At 42.2% G+C, this 14,741-nt stretch overlaps 2 protein-coding genes across 2 annotated transcripts; one reads left to right on the forward strand and one right to left on the reverse strand.

The window, feature by feature from the left end:
* Nucleotides 1-24: 24 nt before the first annotated feature.
* Nucleotides 25-2,871, forward strand: aagab (alpha and gamma adaptin binding protein). Its single transcript, XM_084554535.1, has 10 exons — nucleotides 25-232; nucleotides 507-697; nucleotides 783-879; nucleotides 975-1,064; nucleotides 1,164-1,247; nucleotides 1,345-1,424; nucleotides 1,582-1,681; nucleotides 1,763-1,867; nucleotides 2,018-2,067; nucleotides 2,191-2,871. Exons 1-10 carry the CDS (start codon nucleotides 139-141, stop codon nucleotides 2,266-2,268), a joined length of 969 nt encoding a protein of 322 aa, XP_084410661.1. The 5' UTR covers nucleotides 25-138; the 3' UTR covers nucleotides 2,269-2,871.
* Nucleotides 2,872-2,913: 42 nt separating this feature from the next.
* smad3b (SMAD family member 3b) lies at nucleotides 2,914-11,947 on the reverse strand. Its single transcript, XM_084554534.1, has 9 exons — nucleotides 11,546-11,947; nucleotides 8,344-8,537; nucleotides 8,107-8,241; nucleotides 7,861-7,935; nucleotides 7,713-7,763; nucleotides 6,221-6,433; nucleotides 5,981-6,118; nucleotides 5,731-5,875; nucleotides 2,914-4,813 (listed from the first exon to the last, which is right to left on the reverse strand). Exons 1-9 carry the CDS (start codon nucleotides 11,746-11,748, stop codon nucleotides 4,690-4,692), a joined length of 1,278 nt encoding a protein of 425 aa, XP_084410660.1. The 5' UTR covers nucleotides 11,749-11,947; the 3' UTR covers nucleotides 2,914-4,689.
* Nucleotides 11,948-14,741: the final 2,794 nt, after the last annotated feature.

Raw genomic sequence — 14,741 nt, forward strand, 5'->3', positions numbered from 1 at the left:
ATGTCTGAGCACCTGTTTTTTTTTTCAACGTAACCAGACGTCGCACCGGAAGAGACCGAGCGGCTGTCAGAGTTGAAAGGTTAAAGTCACGCTAAGCTAAGCTAGCAACGAGAAAAGCGTCCCCTAAATATTGTAAAAATGTCAGCGACAGAGGAAAACACAGAGATGACTATTCCGTGTGTGGTTGTCACTAGCTGTGACAGTGGGTTTACTGAAGAAGACCTGATAAAACGTAAGTTCAGCTAAGTCTAATGTGTATATTTAGCTAGCAGGCTAACGTCAAACAAGGCTAGCATACTGCTGCATTAGGAAGCACCTGTAACTTAATAATATAGGTTAGTAACTAATTGTTAAGCGGTGTTGTTAAGCCGGTTCCATCCTTTACATTCACGGGTCTGATATAAAAACCCAGTGTGCAGTATGCACATGATATTTCTGTAGTTTAGCGTGTTCACAGTGAAAGTAAGTCAGCCTAATGTGATGTCTTTGTGTCTTTGCCTTTGCAGAGATCCTCAGTACGAAGACGTTGCCCGAGCCGACTAAGCGAGAGGAAACAGTAGTCTGGTATCCCTGGACCATCAACAATAAATATTATACAGCAGATGTCAGGCTATGTGTTGTCCCAAGCACCTTTCAGATGTCATCAGAGATTGCCCAGTCTATGCAGGCTTTCATCGCTTACTTTGACAGTACTATGGTATGTGACTTATAGATGTGGTCATATTTAGAAAATCTCTACTCTTACACTTGTGACGTTCGCTATGTGTGCATGATGTTTACAGAAGGATGGTCTGGAAAAGCTGCAGCCTTGGATATCAGTGGTGGAAGACCTTGCTCCAGAGGTGCTCATTCTGGTGTGCGACAGAGTCTGTGAAAATGGTTAGTCCTCCGGCTCTATTAGGTGTCTGTTATTCTGCAGAAAACACACGTTACACTACTGTGTAACGGTATACACGATTTGATTTGCATTCCAGGGGTCACCAGACATGAAGCGCAACAGTGGTGTTTGGCTCATGCATTTGAACTTGTGGAGCTTAATCCACAGGAGCTTCCCGACGAAGATGGTGAGTTGTAACACTCACTGTCAGGCAGCAGAAATTACACTACACTTACATTAGGGAAGATGTCGCACTCATGTTCATTGTCTTTGTTGCCTTTATCAGATGACTTTCCAGAATCCACGGGAGTAAAGAGAATTGTTCAGGCTCTCAATGCTAACGTGTGGTCCAGCGTGGAGATGAAGGATGGTGAGATGACGCATACCTGTATAGTTGCATATTCTCCTAAGGATTTAATGTGTCTCTATGTATGTGTGGTATTTGACCATTTATATCTGTCTTACAGGGCACAATCAGGGATTTGGTCTGATGAGCAGTTTGGTGGCCTCCAGACACAACAACCCACGCAGCTGCCAGGATCCACCAGTTAGTTGATTTTTTACCTTTTCCCTTTTGTACTGATTTTAGATTTTGTCTTTTAAATGTGTTCTTCCCTGCTTCCTTATGCGTAACTTTTTCATTTAAATGGGATTTTAAACCAGCCAGTTGTAGATGCATGCTAACCCTAGCTCGTTTTCTGTAGCAGTCTTCCAGCTTGCCAGTAGAGGGCACACTTGTTAATGAGGAAGCCAACAACACAGAAAGTACTACAAACACAGAAACACAGGAGGACGCGGTAGTTGGTAAGTAAGCATCCTCTATTATACAAATCCTGCGTATGCCACTTATGTATAGTTACATGTAAACTGTGTTGGTTCCTGCAGATGCAATGACTGATTTGGACATACAGGAGCTTGCCAATCTCACAGCTGGAGATGCAGATGTGGACAACTTTGAGCGCCTTTTTACCAAATTAAAGGAGATGAAAGGTAACTGAAACAAAAGGCATAACTATGTCTCTTTTTTGATTTAAAGGGATTTGGTATATGTTGTTTTCTCATTATGGGTGCGGACGTCAAATATTTGCTAACCTGGTGTCTTTTATGAATGAATGGTCTTCTCTGATTTTCATTGTGCAGACAAAGCTTCTTCATTACCTCATGAGCAGAGAAAAGTCCATGCGGAAAAGGTATGCGACTGAATTATTTTGTTGAAACCTAATTGTTGGAGCAATACCATGTTCAATGCTCAGTTGACTGAAGTGTTTATTTTAAATGTAGTACAAAGTGTTTATGCCAAGTCTGTTTTCCAGGTGGCAAAAGCGTTTTGGATGGCCATCGGTGGCGATGAAGATGAGATAGATGGGCTATCATCGGGTGAGGAGAGCTAAAAGTAGCTTGCCTGTGACTCAATCTCCTGTCTCCTGATCCTCCTGTCTTTCCTGGGGCTCCCACAAGATTCAGCGCCCTTTGACGTCCTGCTAGAGCTTGGAAAGTGGAGGCGCTTACAGATGGTTCTGTAGGCTTTTTCTTATTTAGAAACTTTTTATTCTTAGAATGAAATGATGTAAGGTGAGAAACAGATGGAAACCCTGATTAGAAGAGCAGAAGCCAATGAGCGGCCCTGATCCTCAGCCTACTCCCCTGGGTCCCTCGTTATGCTTTAGCCCTGAGTGAACCTCAACACGTGATAAGTGTTGCAGGTGGAAAAACATTAAATTGTGTGGGCTTTCATTTATGTGTTTGTCTTTATGTACAGTTGACACATATATTTTAAATAATGTGCCTTATCCTTGTAAGAGATTTAATGCACATTCGGATGAATCAACATAAAAACTTGTGATTTTATTTTATTTTTTCTGCCATTTTGTGAGTATGGCTAATTTACACTACGTGGGTTTGTACTGCTCAAGTTATTCAGGTCAGAAAAATAGAAATACGTGTATGCTATATTAAATAAATGAAAATGCAATAAATGAGTAGTATTAGAAGCATCTCTAATATTTTATCTACCATTTGTGAAAAAGCATTAAAACAACTTTTAATGTGTAATTTTGAAAAACAAGTACTAACTACATAAAGTAGAGCGAGAGGTTAACTCATCACCTCCAACATTTTCCCGGTGGCATTTGTTATAGGACACTGACATCACATTGCACTTATGTACAGGGGAGCTAGTTTTTCCTAGTAACTGTATATCAAACATTATTTTTTAACAAAGAAGTCATTTTACTCTGTTGCAATTTATTAAAATGTCACAGGTAAAACAATGGTCATTTGATAACAAATAATAGGCTACATGAAAAAACATGTATGTAAGACTTGGAACAGAGAACCACCAAGTAAGAATATCAAGGAACACGAGTACTGATACAGATCTACCATCTACCTAATGCACTGTCGCACACTGTATTTTAATTTAGCTACGTGTAACTGTTTTAAATAGATTACACGGTGACTCAGTCTTATGCGTTGTACTGTAAGTAGGTGCAGGATTAACATGGTGGTTTCAAGACAATGACCAAGGACAGTGAGCATATTACACATGCCTTATATTGTAGCAATGTACATGTAATATACAGTATTTATTGGACAAGCAAATTTCCACTACAACTAAAGCTTTACGCTGATCAACACAGTAAACTGGAGGTGCATCATTTACCCACAGGGAGCAGAGTGTACTATTGATTAACAGGTGATACTACGTAAGAAGACCTGCATTTTTGTTTTCATTCCACATGCCATCAATGAATGAACCACAGTCTTGGTCGTTGTGAACTTCACACTGAAGTCACATGGTGCCTAAACTCAATCAGTCCACTATGATGTCTCATACTGTGTGGTCGTATGTTATGAAATAACAGCGGTGCAGTGATCCTGTGTGTCACACTTAAGAACTAGTTGGTTTGAAAACTCGTGCTTGCCAAGTTCTGGGTCATTAAAGCAAAGTCTTACTGTGAATCCAACCCAGGTCAGCCAGGTCCAATGTTTCAAGCAATGCATGACTACGAGAAATCACAAGCTATAAATATTTATGTACAATTGTATTGAGGCAATAATAAAAATATATTCCCATGCAGGACAATATGCAAAAATAACTTATAAAATGTCTCTTTCACTGAGCAAAATAGTTTTCATACAAGGGTTCTTTTACAGACAACAATGGTGCTGTCTCTTTTTTTTTTTTTAAATAGATAAAATACCAATTAAATGATCAATTAGACAATTGATGCTTACATCAATGCATCTAAATCAATATGAGTACAGTACCTTGTAGTTAAATTATTAAATATATTCTATTAAATGACTACAGAGAAACATTTTTAATGTTAATTCATGGTTCAATTGATAAATAGGCCTCCCAGCTCAGTGATTACAAAGAGTGGTACTGGGACACGGAAACACCAATGATGGAAGTGTACTCATAATCTTAGTTAATTCATAGAATCAAAAATGTTTTGATGGCCAAGCTGAAACTGTGCCTTGACTTCAACTTGGGAAACAAATCTTTCAGTCCACAACACTAGGCTTAATGTTTGAATGAGAAATGAACACAATGCACATTTTTTTCCCCTGTGAAACCTACTGCAAACACCATGTGGCTGTCTGTTGAAAACATGTCAAAAATTGTAAAATAACTATTAAATGGAAACACTAAAGAAAGTGCTGTACACGTAATGAGAAATGTATGACACAGCGAGGGGAGATTGTGTTTTTATGATTTGATGAATGGTGTATCTTTTCTTATTATCACTGACAAGTGCTTGGGCTTTCCTATGTGTTTAAGTGTGGATGGGATGCGAGTGCTGCTCCTAGGACACACTGGAGCAGTGGATGCTGGGAGAGCCCATCTGTGTGAGGACCTTGTCCAACCACTGCAGGGGACCGTTAAGATGTAGCTCTATCCAGCAGGGGGTGCTGGTCACTGTCTGACGCCTGCAGGACACAGAGAAGGACAGGGACATCATAGTCTGTCAAGGCTTTTTTTTAATACATCACAGTACACATGTAAAGACCCTGTGAGACATGTCAGTGTCGACTCAGCATTTTTAGTTGAATAAGCACCTGCACCGAAGCCAACTCCGCAGGCTATTTCTGAAGTCATTCAAGTTTCTACCAGAGATGTTTTCCTCCAAGGTGTTTGGTGCCAGAAATACAACACGTACCATTCATAGTTCAGTGGGAATCTCCCTTGCAGAGGGAGTCTGAAATATGTCCACCGCCCACTCCATGTCCCCCTCACCACTGCATGCCTTCTGCATTCTTCATCCTCCTCTGTTGCGCACTCACAGCTGCACCCTCCCACATCACCTTCTTTTTTTTCCCCCTCACCAGTCTGCAACCCTTTATTCTTTTCTTTTTCACCTCCACACTGAATTCAAAGATCCCATCCAGGAACAACGAATGAAATGTGTTTACAAAAAAGGTGAATTCATTTGATTAGACATCTACTGTATGTCTCCACTGAAAAATACAGAATATGCACATATTTTCTAAATTCAAAATTGAACTACATGCAATATTTGCGTGAAATATTTCACAAATGGGATGAGGAAACTCAAAAAAGAGAAACAACAGCAGGCTGTGATCAGTAGTTGTCTTAGTTAAATGTAGGTCTTCAGATCTCTTAAGTCTAGTATCTGCCAGTCCAGTTTTATGCATTGACATGTAATCCCAGGAGTGGTACACAGGCATGGAGACTAACATGACCTTGTTGACCTTTCTAAGGCCTTATATACCCTTTTTATTTGCAAGCATTTATATGTTAGCTGTGTGGAATTAGAAACATATTCAGCCATTAAAACTGCCAAGCTGCTGAAGGTATTCATATAAAGATTTTAAAGAGTATTTACCTGTACTCAGCTCCCCAACCTTTCACAAAACTCATGCGAATGGTACACATCCTGGTGAGCTGGTAGACAGCCTCAAAGCCCTGGTTGACTGACTGGGCGAGCAGGGCCGCAAACTCCTGGTTGTTGAAGATCTTAAGATTGCAGCCTGACAAACGAAATATGTATTACTAGGCTTGCTACAAGAAAATATGTCATTTGGTCATTAGAACACAGTTATACTCGTGTTTGCGCGCATCAATCTCACACTGACCTGGAGGTATTTTGCACACAGTGGCGGGATGCCAGCCGTAGCGCTGGTTGCAGTTGGGACTTTGGACAAAGATGGCACTGTCACTGAGACACTCTGCAAACACCTCTCCCCCAATGTAGTACAACCTCACGCCCCGTCCTGGATAGAGAAAGAGAGAAAAAAGACTGTTGCTCAGCACAACAACCTGCGGATCATGTCAAACACAGATCAGAGGTTAAGCCGTCACTGTGAAATGAGTACCTATGTGTCTGCGTGTGAGCTCTACTGCAGAGTTGCGGTTGACGTTGGACAACAAGCCCAGACAGAATCGTTCCGAGTTGGAGGGATCTGTGAATCCGTCGACTGTAAGAGAGGGCTGGGACGCATGGAAGGTCTCTCCCACACGCTGGTTCAGCTCATAGTAGGAGATAGAGCACCAGAAGGCAGATTCACAGTACGTGACAGGTTGTAAGTCTGTGTTGGTGGGGAGATGAAGAGACAGTGACATATACAAGCTCAATTTAGGTTCAGGGACTAAGAATTAAGAGGTTCATGAGAACAAGTAATCAGTTTTGTGGTGATTTTACTGTGAAGATTCAAGTTCCCTTTGATTTCTCTTCAAAAGCTCTTTCCCACGACCCTCGCGGCCCCAGCCAGAAATGGACAAGACATGACGTACCTATTTATTTTTTCAACAATGACCTCCTGGTGGCTTTCCACATAGATAGAATAACCTGGCAACCGGATATTTATTGCATTATCTTGCGCTGTCTGTGGCTGGCCTCTCCACAGACGAGGACAGACCACAGACAAAGACTCCATTCATAGCAAGCTTACTCTGTTACTGCCCTGAGGCTAAGCCTCCCAGACGTAGTCCACTCACTGCCTGTAGATTGCTCATCCGTCTCACCGCTCCAAATATATTCTCATCTTACACTCTTTGGACTTTTTATAAACACGACTGTCACTCATAAAATAAACATTTTGATCCCCACACTGGTGAGCTGCAACGTTCTTGATTGTCAATCATGCTCCTACCAGAGAGAATGATTCCTTGATGCGGTAGGAGACATTTTATAGAGACAGAGATAATCGTTACAACAAGACTGATCATGTGGTGTATGTAGAGGACAGGTATTCAGGTGTTCAGTAATCAGGGTCACCAGGTACAGTCAGGTAGGAATGAGTCCATTGTTGCAGGATGATTCAAGTTTAAAAGTCTTCAGGACTGGTCTAGTTTGATCTTATTTTCATGTCTGTATCATACATTGTGTAAAGTTTGCTTTAGCCAGCTAAGCGACCCGGATGTCTTTCACATATGCTCTGATTTATACAATGGCCATGGAGTCTCTCGCTTCTGACAGAGCTGATTTATTTCCAGTATATCTGGAAATACAAATGTTCCTTTTTAAAGCAACAATCCACTATTTAACTGTATCGCTGTTATTGTCTTCCTTATCTGAAAAGAATCCATTAAGTTATCTTACATTTATCTAATTATAAACGCTATTTTACAGTTGGTAAGTGTACAGTAAGTACTTTAACACTGTCTAGCATTTAACATCTCGTCGTCCAGCAAAAGAAGCAGCAGAAACTGCAAAGCTAAAGAATAACTGAATCATTGTAAATGAATGCCTGGTACTTGTGATTTGATTACATGTGGTTGGCCTAATGCCACAGCCACCAACCAGATAGGAGCACATAATGAAAGATATGCTCAGTCAGTAAAGCTGACTCCTTTGATTTTGCTTACCAAGATTACTGTTTGCGGGTGACAAAGGATTGGGCGACAGGCTGGGTGAACCTGAAATAGAACAGTAATAGAGGGCTGGTTCAGGACCACGATAAGGTGTAATTAAAACAAGATGAATTTGGGTTGTGTGTGTCGTCGTGTGACTAACCTGTGTCCATGCTGTGATTGAGCTGATGATCATTTGTCTCGCCATCCTCACTCAAGTACCCCGGTGGGGGAGTTTCTGTAACAAACAAATACGGACAAAGATTAAGCACACAACTGCTCTTATACTGCTGCATATTTAATATCAGCAGTACATTCAGGAGCAGTGTTTTTCAGAGCCACAAACTAAATCATCCCTGAGAAAAAGGATTCACAGGCTCTTCAGAGTGAGTGACACAGTTTTCCTCACCAGGAATATAGTTACTCTGAGGCTCAATGCCAGCGGGGAAATTGGTGTTTTCAGGGATGGATGGGCTGTAGTCATCCAGCGGTGGGAACTCAGCAGGGATATCTGTATGTCGTGGCACTAAGACAGGAGGCAAAACTGGAGACACGCAAAGGACCGGTTCAGTTCTGTGTGCACTTTGGTAAAAGTATCATTTTAAATACAATCATTTTGGATCACATAGCAATTAACTACACTCACTTGGCGTCTCCACCCTCTGGTAGTGGTAGGGGTTGACACACACTTCATCCTTCTTGGTGTGAAAGGCAAATTCACAGTGGTCGACAGCCCTCAGTTCATGGTGGGACTGCAGGTCCGGCCAGCGCCACAAGCGACAGTAGATCACGTGAGGAAGACCTTTTCTGTGGGAGACCTGCAGGCGTCCATCTAAAGACCTGAAAGACATGTCATGGTACAACCACATGAAATGGAATCACTCTGTGGTGCTTCGCTCTGTGGTTGAAATTATGCTTGGAATAATGAGACGGAGCCTGCAATTAATTTTTAACTCTGTTGCCAGATTGCAATCAATGAGGATTTGTCAGATGTTAATGTTCAACATTAACTGAAGGCAAAACTCCAAAGCATTTGCCCAATGTCTCTAATACCTCAATACCTCACTGAAGTATTCATTTATGCTACTCAAAAGACAAATATACAGGTTATTTAAACTGCAGTTAGGGTAATTTTATGTAAAGAAATGATGAAACCTGATGTCTACAGTATTTATGTACCTGTAGTGTACAGAGTGGGACCATGTAAATCCATGAAAGTCAAATGGCAAAAAATAAATAAATAAGAGGAAGGTCTGTACCAGGTCCCTGACCTGGGGTAATGGCTTTTTTCCAGATGAACTCAACAACAGTTCAGCTCAAAGTTAAACTGTCAGACAAGAAACACATGGTTTCCATTCTTCAACAAGGCTTAGCCTCTGATTATGTACAAAACTGAGCAAAAGTTTCAACACTAAAGAAAAGCAAAGATGCCTACAAAGTGAATCAATTAACATGTAATTAACACATGTAAATTGCAGAGAACTGAAAAACTAAACCAAGCCAACATTTGCACCACGTCTCTTGTTCTTCAAGGTATGTGACAGGTCCAAGGCTTACTGGAGAATTTAAGACGACTGTCTTATCCTGCCATCCCAGACGACTGACTCCATGAGGAGAAGATAAGGGCTCTGTGAAGGGATATGTTCTGTAGCAGGACTTGTTTGTCACTAAAGATATTTCTTTACTACTCTAGCTGTGTGTTGGAGCTCATTGTTACGCTACAGAATCAATTTGAAACCAATCTGACGCCTCTCTGATAGTATTGCAGGATAGATAGGAATCATTTTAAGTGCCTTAAACATTTACACACCACTATATGAGTTCAAGGAAAACAAGTTAATCTATCTTGGTGCCAGTTACAAGGTGAACGACAAAACACACTGTGTCATCAAAACTCAAAACAAAATATTACAATTTCCGTTGAAGAGTTGGGGACTTCCACGAGGTTCAGTTGAGTACTGGAGTACACCTTAACTCAAAGTAAGCGTGGATGGTGGTAACTTTACCAGATAATGGCATGGTATTGGTAATCTGTGACCAAAAAATGTCTCAGCTTAGTCCCAGTTATAAAACACCAGGAAAATGAAATGCCCTCACTTTCAGTTTTTCCTGCTGGTTAAGTACACTCTAGGTGCAAACATCTCAAGCATGCACTTAACCACTGTAAATGCTAACAACCCCTTTCTCTCTGAGCCACATTAGAAGAGGTGATGAAAGTGCAGCAGGCCTATTGTAATACTGAATCACTCAATGAATCCTCAACCGATAGCAAGACAGCTGTTATTCTGTAAGCCTACAGACGCCAAATGCACCGTGATTAAACCGCAATCCAAACAGTGACCCGCGTTCTCCATACACCCCCGGAGTACATTCCCAAAAACTGAGAATACGTTTTTAATGTTGGTTACCACCCACGCTCCTACACAAACCATAAAGAGGGGCTCTCACTTTTGTTAACAATCAGGCCATCAGGCTGGGTGGTAAATCTATTAAAAACACTAAAAACTGACGAGCAATTGTACAAACACCAAAAATGGTTCATGCTGTAGAAATGGTATTTACACCGCACTCCACGTTCACTTGACAAATCATTAGGTACACTAGTAAAAACGACATAAAAACGTTATAATGATCAGTTTACGTTGAAACAGTATCAGAAACGTGGTGATCGAACTGTATGATCATTGTGGAGGCTGTGTTTAACAAATACTAAAGTGTTGCTGTTATTAAGCCAAGCCCACTGACTATAATGGGGTGGTCTAAATAATAGAAACATGTTGAATCAACTGAATACAATAACCTTTGTGAAGATTTAGTGCACGACTGTGCTCCTGACCGAGTTATCCTTCTAGCTTTGTGTAGCACTTTTAATTTAGTTTAACTTTTGTTCACTGACTGAAAATGATGTCCAACAAACTAATTTAACAGCACACACACACACACACACACTTGTGCTCAGTCATTTAGACTAGACCACTGAGAACAGGACTGTGTGCCCGCACAGCGCTGTATCACGCCCAGTGAGCCCACCTCATATGACTGATAGACTATACTTGTCACAGATGGGTATCCCATATGGGGAATCCCAAACTGAAGCCTTATAACAACTTTCCCAGAGTGCACACACACTGCAGTCTAAACATCCTCTGTGAGTCAGTGTTCGGCTCCGCCAAACCACTCCTTCTCCTGTTCATCACACGTGTGAGCTGTGGACATGTTTATGCAGCACCAGATGTACCACGGTCACCATGTCAGCATGAGAAACTTGCTTTGGCATCTCTGAAAACTGCTCTGACGTTTTAGAAGCACCAGCTAACCACTACTGTCCTTCTTCTCACTCATGGGTTACCTCGGGTCGACATGACGATGTCGGTGCGAACTAACGTGGTAAAATGACACAACAGAGCAGCATGCTTGAAACCAGGTTACTACTGTCACGTTAGCTCATCATATGTGCTTTCTGTGTATTCAGACTATGAAGTGGCAGTGAATGTTTACACAGCAAAATATTTTTTATTCAAAATATGTCTATCTTAGAGAGCTAATGCTAGCTCTATATATCATGCAAGGTTGTTTTGACTCTGGTAGCTAAAGCTAACAATCAGTGCAATCAAAACCCACTGTGCGAAATAAAACGTTTTATCTACTCTTTAATAAATAAGCCCATTCACATATCTGAGTCAACGTCAACAAGCTGTCAAAAAAAACAACCTTCATTAACAAAGCACTTGGTTGCTAATATTAGCTCAAGCTAACTGGCTAGCTACTTGGCTAACGTTAGCTGTCACCAGCACTAGCTTGCTAGCTCGGCTAACTTAGTGGAGGGCAGTGAGTTAACGCGTCCTTACCTGGGTATGGTTAAGCATTTGGTGTTGACATTCTGTGTGGTGATGGATTTTTCCAACTCCTCCAGCTGTCCCGTCTTTTTCAACTTCTTCACCAGACTTTTGACAGCCTTTTCGCACCATTTCTCCTCCTGCCCGTTCTGCTCTCCTTTCTTCCAGCCCAGGAGCCTCTTCACAATTGGAGGGGTGAACGGTAATATAGACATTTTTAAACTGCTACTCAAACAGCCAGCCAGGTACAGTTGCTCTGTGATGATTCAGTCCTCCAAGAACTGCGGACAGCGCGGCTTCTTGTTCCTGTTGTGACAGCTCAGTTAGCTGGTTAGCTTGCTAGCTAAACTCCCAGACAGGACGAATAGCAGGTCTCTGCCGGGGCTGAGCAGCAGCGGCTGGCGTCGCAGCTTCCCTCCGTTGGACTTGACTGTGTGTTGGAGAAGCACCTCCACCAGCCTGACTGGGTGCCTGCCCCTGCCCCTGCCCCTCCTCCTGCTCCCCAGTCAGCTGGTGTGTCCTCCACCTGTATGCAGCTGAACTTTTTTGCACATCACACTAGCACCTCTAATAACAGAAACACAATGATTATATATATATATATAAAAAAGCTATTTCATTACAATGCACTGATGAAAGCATTTCTTTTCTCATGACCTCATTTTGGTAATTTGATTTTACAAACCATGAATGTGCATTTTAATTCATGCTTAAGGATTAGTGCATTCACGCTTAAGTTTGCATTCAAACTTAAGAAATTGGAAAAGTAATCAGAGATGTGTCAACACTGAAAACTGATCCAATTTTTGCATTACTGCCTCCACGAATAGAAGGCACCCGGGAGTAATCCCTTTGATCCCCTCATAAAAGTGATTTAATTTCACCTCGGATGCATCTTTCCAGAAATGGACGAGGGAGGTGACTGTGCATTCAGTGGCACTTGGGTTTTATGGTGTTATTGATAAGTACACCCCTGGCTGCTGCCTCCAGTAAACAGCAGTGTGCCTGCGCTATAAATACCCACACCCAGGACCAGCCCCCTTCCCTTCTCACTATTTATAACCTCCATCAATGACTGCTGTCTATTTTTAAGCAAGTATTTGGCATGGCTTCTTGCTTCCTTCTTCTTAAATAAATATTACTGCTATCTTGGCAGTGTCACCTGTAATGTTATATTAAAGGACACCTTCATGAGTCTCTGCAGAGCAGTCAGCTGGCATCTAGCTGAAAGTATTCTCTGTTCATAGCTGTAAACCTAATGAATGACAAAAGGCTTGTATTACAACTAAAAGTTATCTTAGTTATGGAACAGTATTGTCCACAACGACACGATTCATCAGCTGGCTCATATCAACGTCCTGAATCCAAGGTGATGCATTCAAAGGGTTTGTTTTGTCCAACTGCAAATAGTTACATGATGCAAAGATATAGAGTTTACGATAACATAACTCAATTTTGAAGCGTAGATACACAAATCATCCACTTACATTTAAGTTTAATTTAGCTTTAAGTTCTTCATTGACACAAAAAAAGGGCGGCACAAGGGCGAGGTGGTTAGCACTGATGCCTCACAGCGAGAAGGTCCATCTGTGTGGAGTTTGCATGTTCTCCCTGTGTCTGCGTGGGTTCTCTCCGGGTACTCCGGCTTCCTCCCACCGTCCAAAGACATGCTGGTTAGGTTCATTGGTGATTCTAAATTGGCCGTAGGTGTGCGTGTGAGTGTGAATGTTTGTCTGTCTCTCTGTGTTAGCCCTGCGATAGACTGGAGACCTGTCCAGGGTGTACCCCACCTCTCGCCCGATGACAGCTGGGATAGGCTCCAGCAGACCCCCGCGACCCTTAACAGGAATAAGCGGGTACAGAAGATGAGTGACTGAATTGACACAAAAAAATAATTAGATGACAATGCTCACAGGGTTTTCACATATTAATATAATATAAAATATAGTTTCTTTTGTTTTTTCTTCGTCAGTCAAAGATAGAGCATCTACCACAAGCTGTTGCATACATGTATCTAGGCTCTCCTACACAATGTGGATCAACAGATTGTATGGACGGTGTGTAATTTAAGCATATTAACTAAAACCTAGGCTGGAAAGGCCGTACTCTGTGTTTAAAATGCCACTGCCTTTATTGAGCCAAACAGGCCGAAGAGCGCTGAGCACTGCTTTCTTGTGTAGTCGGATGGTTTGCTCCGGGGGCCGGCACCTTTTACTGCCAGCGGACACGAGCTGGACAGCTGGTGTGTAGACCTTTTGTGTGTGTGCGCGTGTGTGTGTGGGAGAGACAGAGAGAAACGGGGTGCTCGTGGAGTATGTGTCAGACAGGGGGACAGATGGGCCACAGCAGGCAGGAGAAGGTCTTAGGGACAGAGTAAAGAATGATTTTGGACAAAAGGCACGACGGCTGGCTGAATAAGTAATGGCTGCAGACAATCTGATGGATAACAATGGCATTGTGATGGACCACTCATGGGCTATGTGGGAAACAAGCAGGATGTGTTGGAGGAGCCCAATCAGCTGGGCTGCTGTCACAACAATACTTACACAAGGATGGAATAGCAATTAAAGTAAATAGTCTTTTGTGTGTCCATATGGGCAAATTGTAGTGACATTTAAAGTGTTAGGAGACGGCTGAATTCTCATAAAACTTTAAAAGGAGTACAACTCTCAAAGAATCGTTGAGCTGCTGTCACATTTCTGCTATAAACACACGGTCTGCGTTGATGAATGACAGCTTCCTGCATATTGTATGATTAAAAAATAAGAGTAGGTCACGTTCACCCTTCACAAACCTGTAATTGCCTCTGCAGCTAATTGCAGTGTGTTAGGGTTGGACGTAGCTGTTCAGCGCAGCCCCATGTGGGTGGGGTCCTGTTCCCCCTACAATCTCTGCCTCCTTTTTTAATCTCTCTTCACACTGCAAGCTGTTATCTGTTGCTCGCAGCCATCAATCTCTCCCCAGACAGTGGCACCTCCAAATCTGGGGCAGCAGTGACCTCCCTCCGTTCTCCAACCCTCCGGCCTGAACCGAAGCGCCCTCAAATCCTCCTCCTCCGGCTTCATGGAAGCGATAGGTTGTCATTTCCTCCCCTTCGTGGCCTCGTCACTGTGTTTCCCATCATTCGGTAGAATTATTTGTTGCTTTTGACACCAAAGCTTGTATGAGTAGTCATGCTTCTAATATGATGTGCTGCTGAATAATGTCC

Source organism: Chelon labrosus (assembly GCF_963514085.1).
Source record: "Chelon labrosus genome assembly, chromosome: 11".
NCBI lineage: Eukaryota > Metazoa > Chordata > Actinopteri > Mugiliformes > Mugilidae > Chelon > Chelon labrosus.

Coding starts and splice junctions, on each gene's coding strand:
- aagab (XM_084554535.1), top strand. CDS start 139: ATGTCAGCGACAGAGGAAAACACAGAGATGACTATTCCGTGTGTGGTT. Junction 1,248..1,344: donor CAGCGTGGAGATGAAGGATG/GTGAGATGACGC, acceptor TCTGTCTTACAG/GGCACAATCAGGGATTTGGT. Junction 1,425..1,581: donor GCAGCTGCCAGGATCCACCA/GTTAGTTGATTT, acceptor CGTTTTCTGTAG/CAGTCTTCCAGCTTGCCAGT.
- smad3b (XM_084554534.1), bottom strand. CDS start 11,748: ATGTCTATATTACCGTTCACCCCTCCAATTGTGAAGAGGCTCCTGGGC. Junction 8,538..11,545: donor AAATGCTTAACCATACCCAG/GTAAGGACGCGT, acceptor CATGTCTTTCAG/GTCTTTAGATGGACGCCTGC. Junction 5,876..5,980: donor TGTGTGCAAAATACCTCCAG/GTCAGTGTGAGA, acceptor TTCGTTTGTCAG/GCTGCAATCTTAAGATCTTC.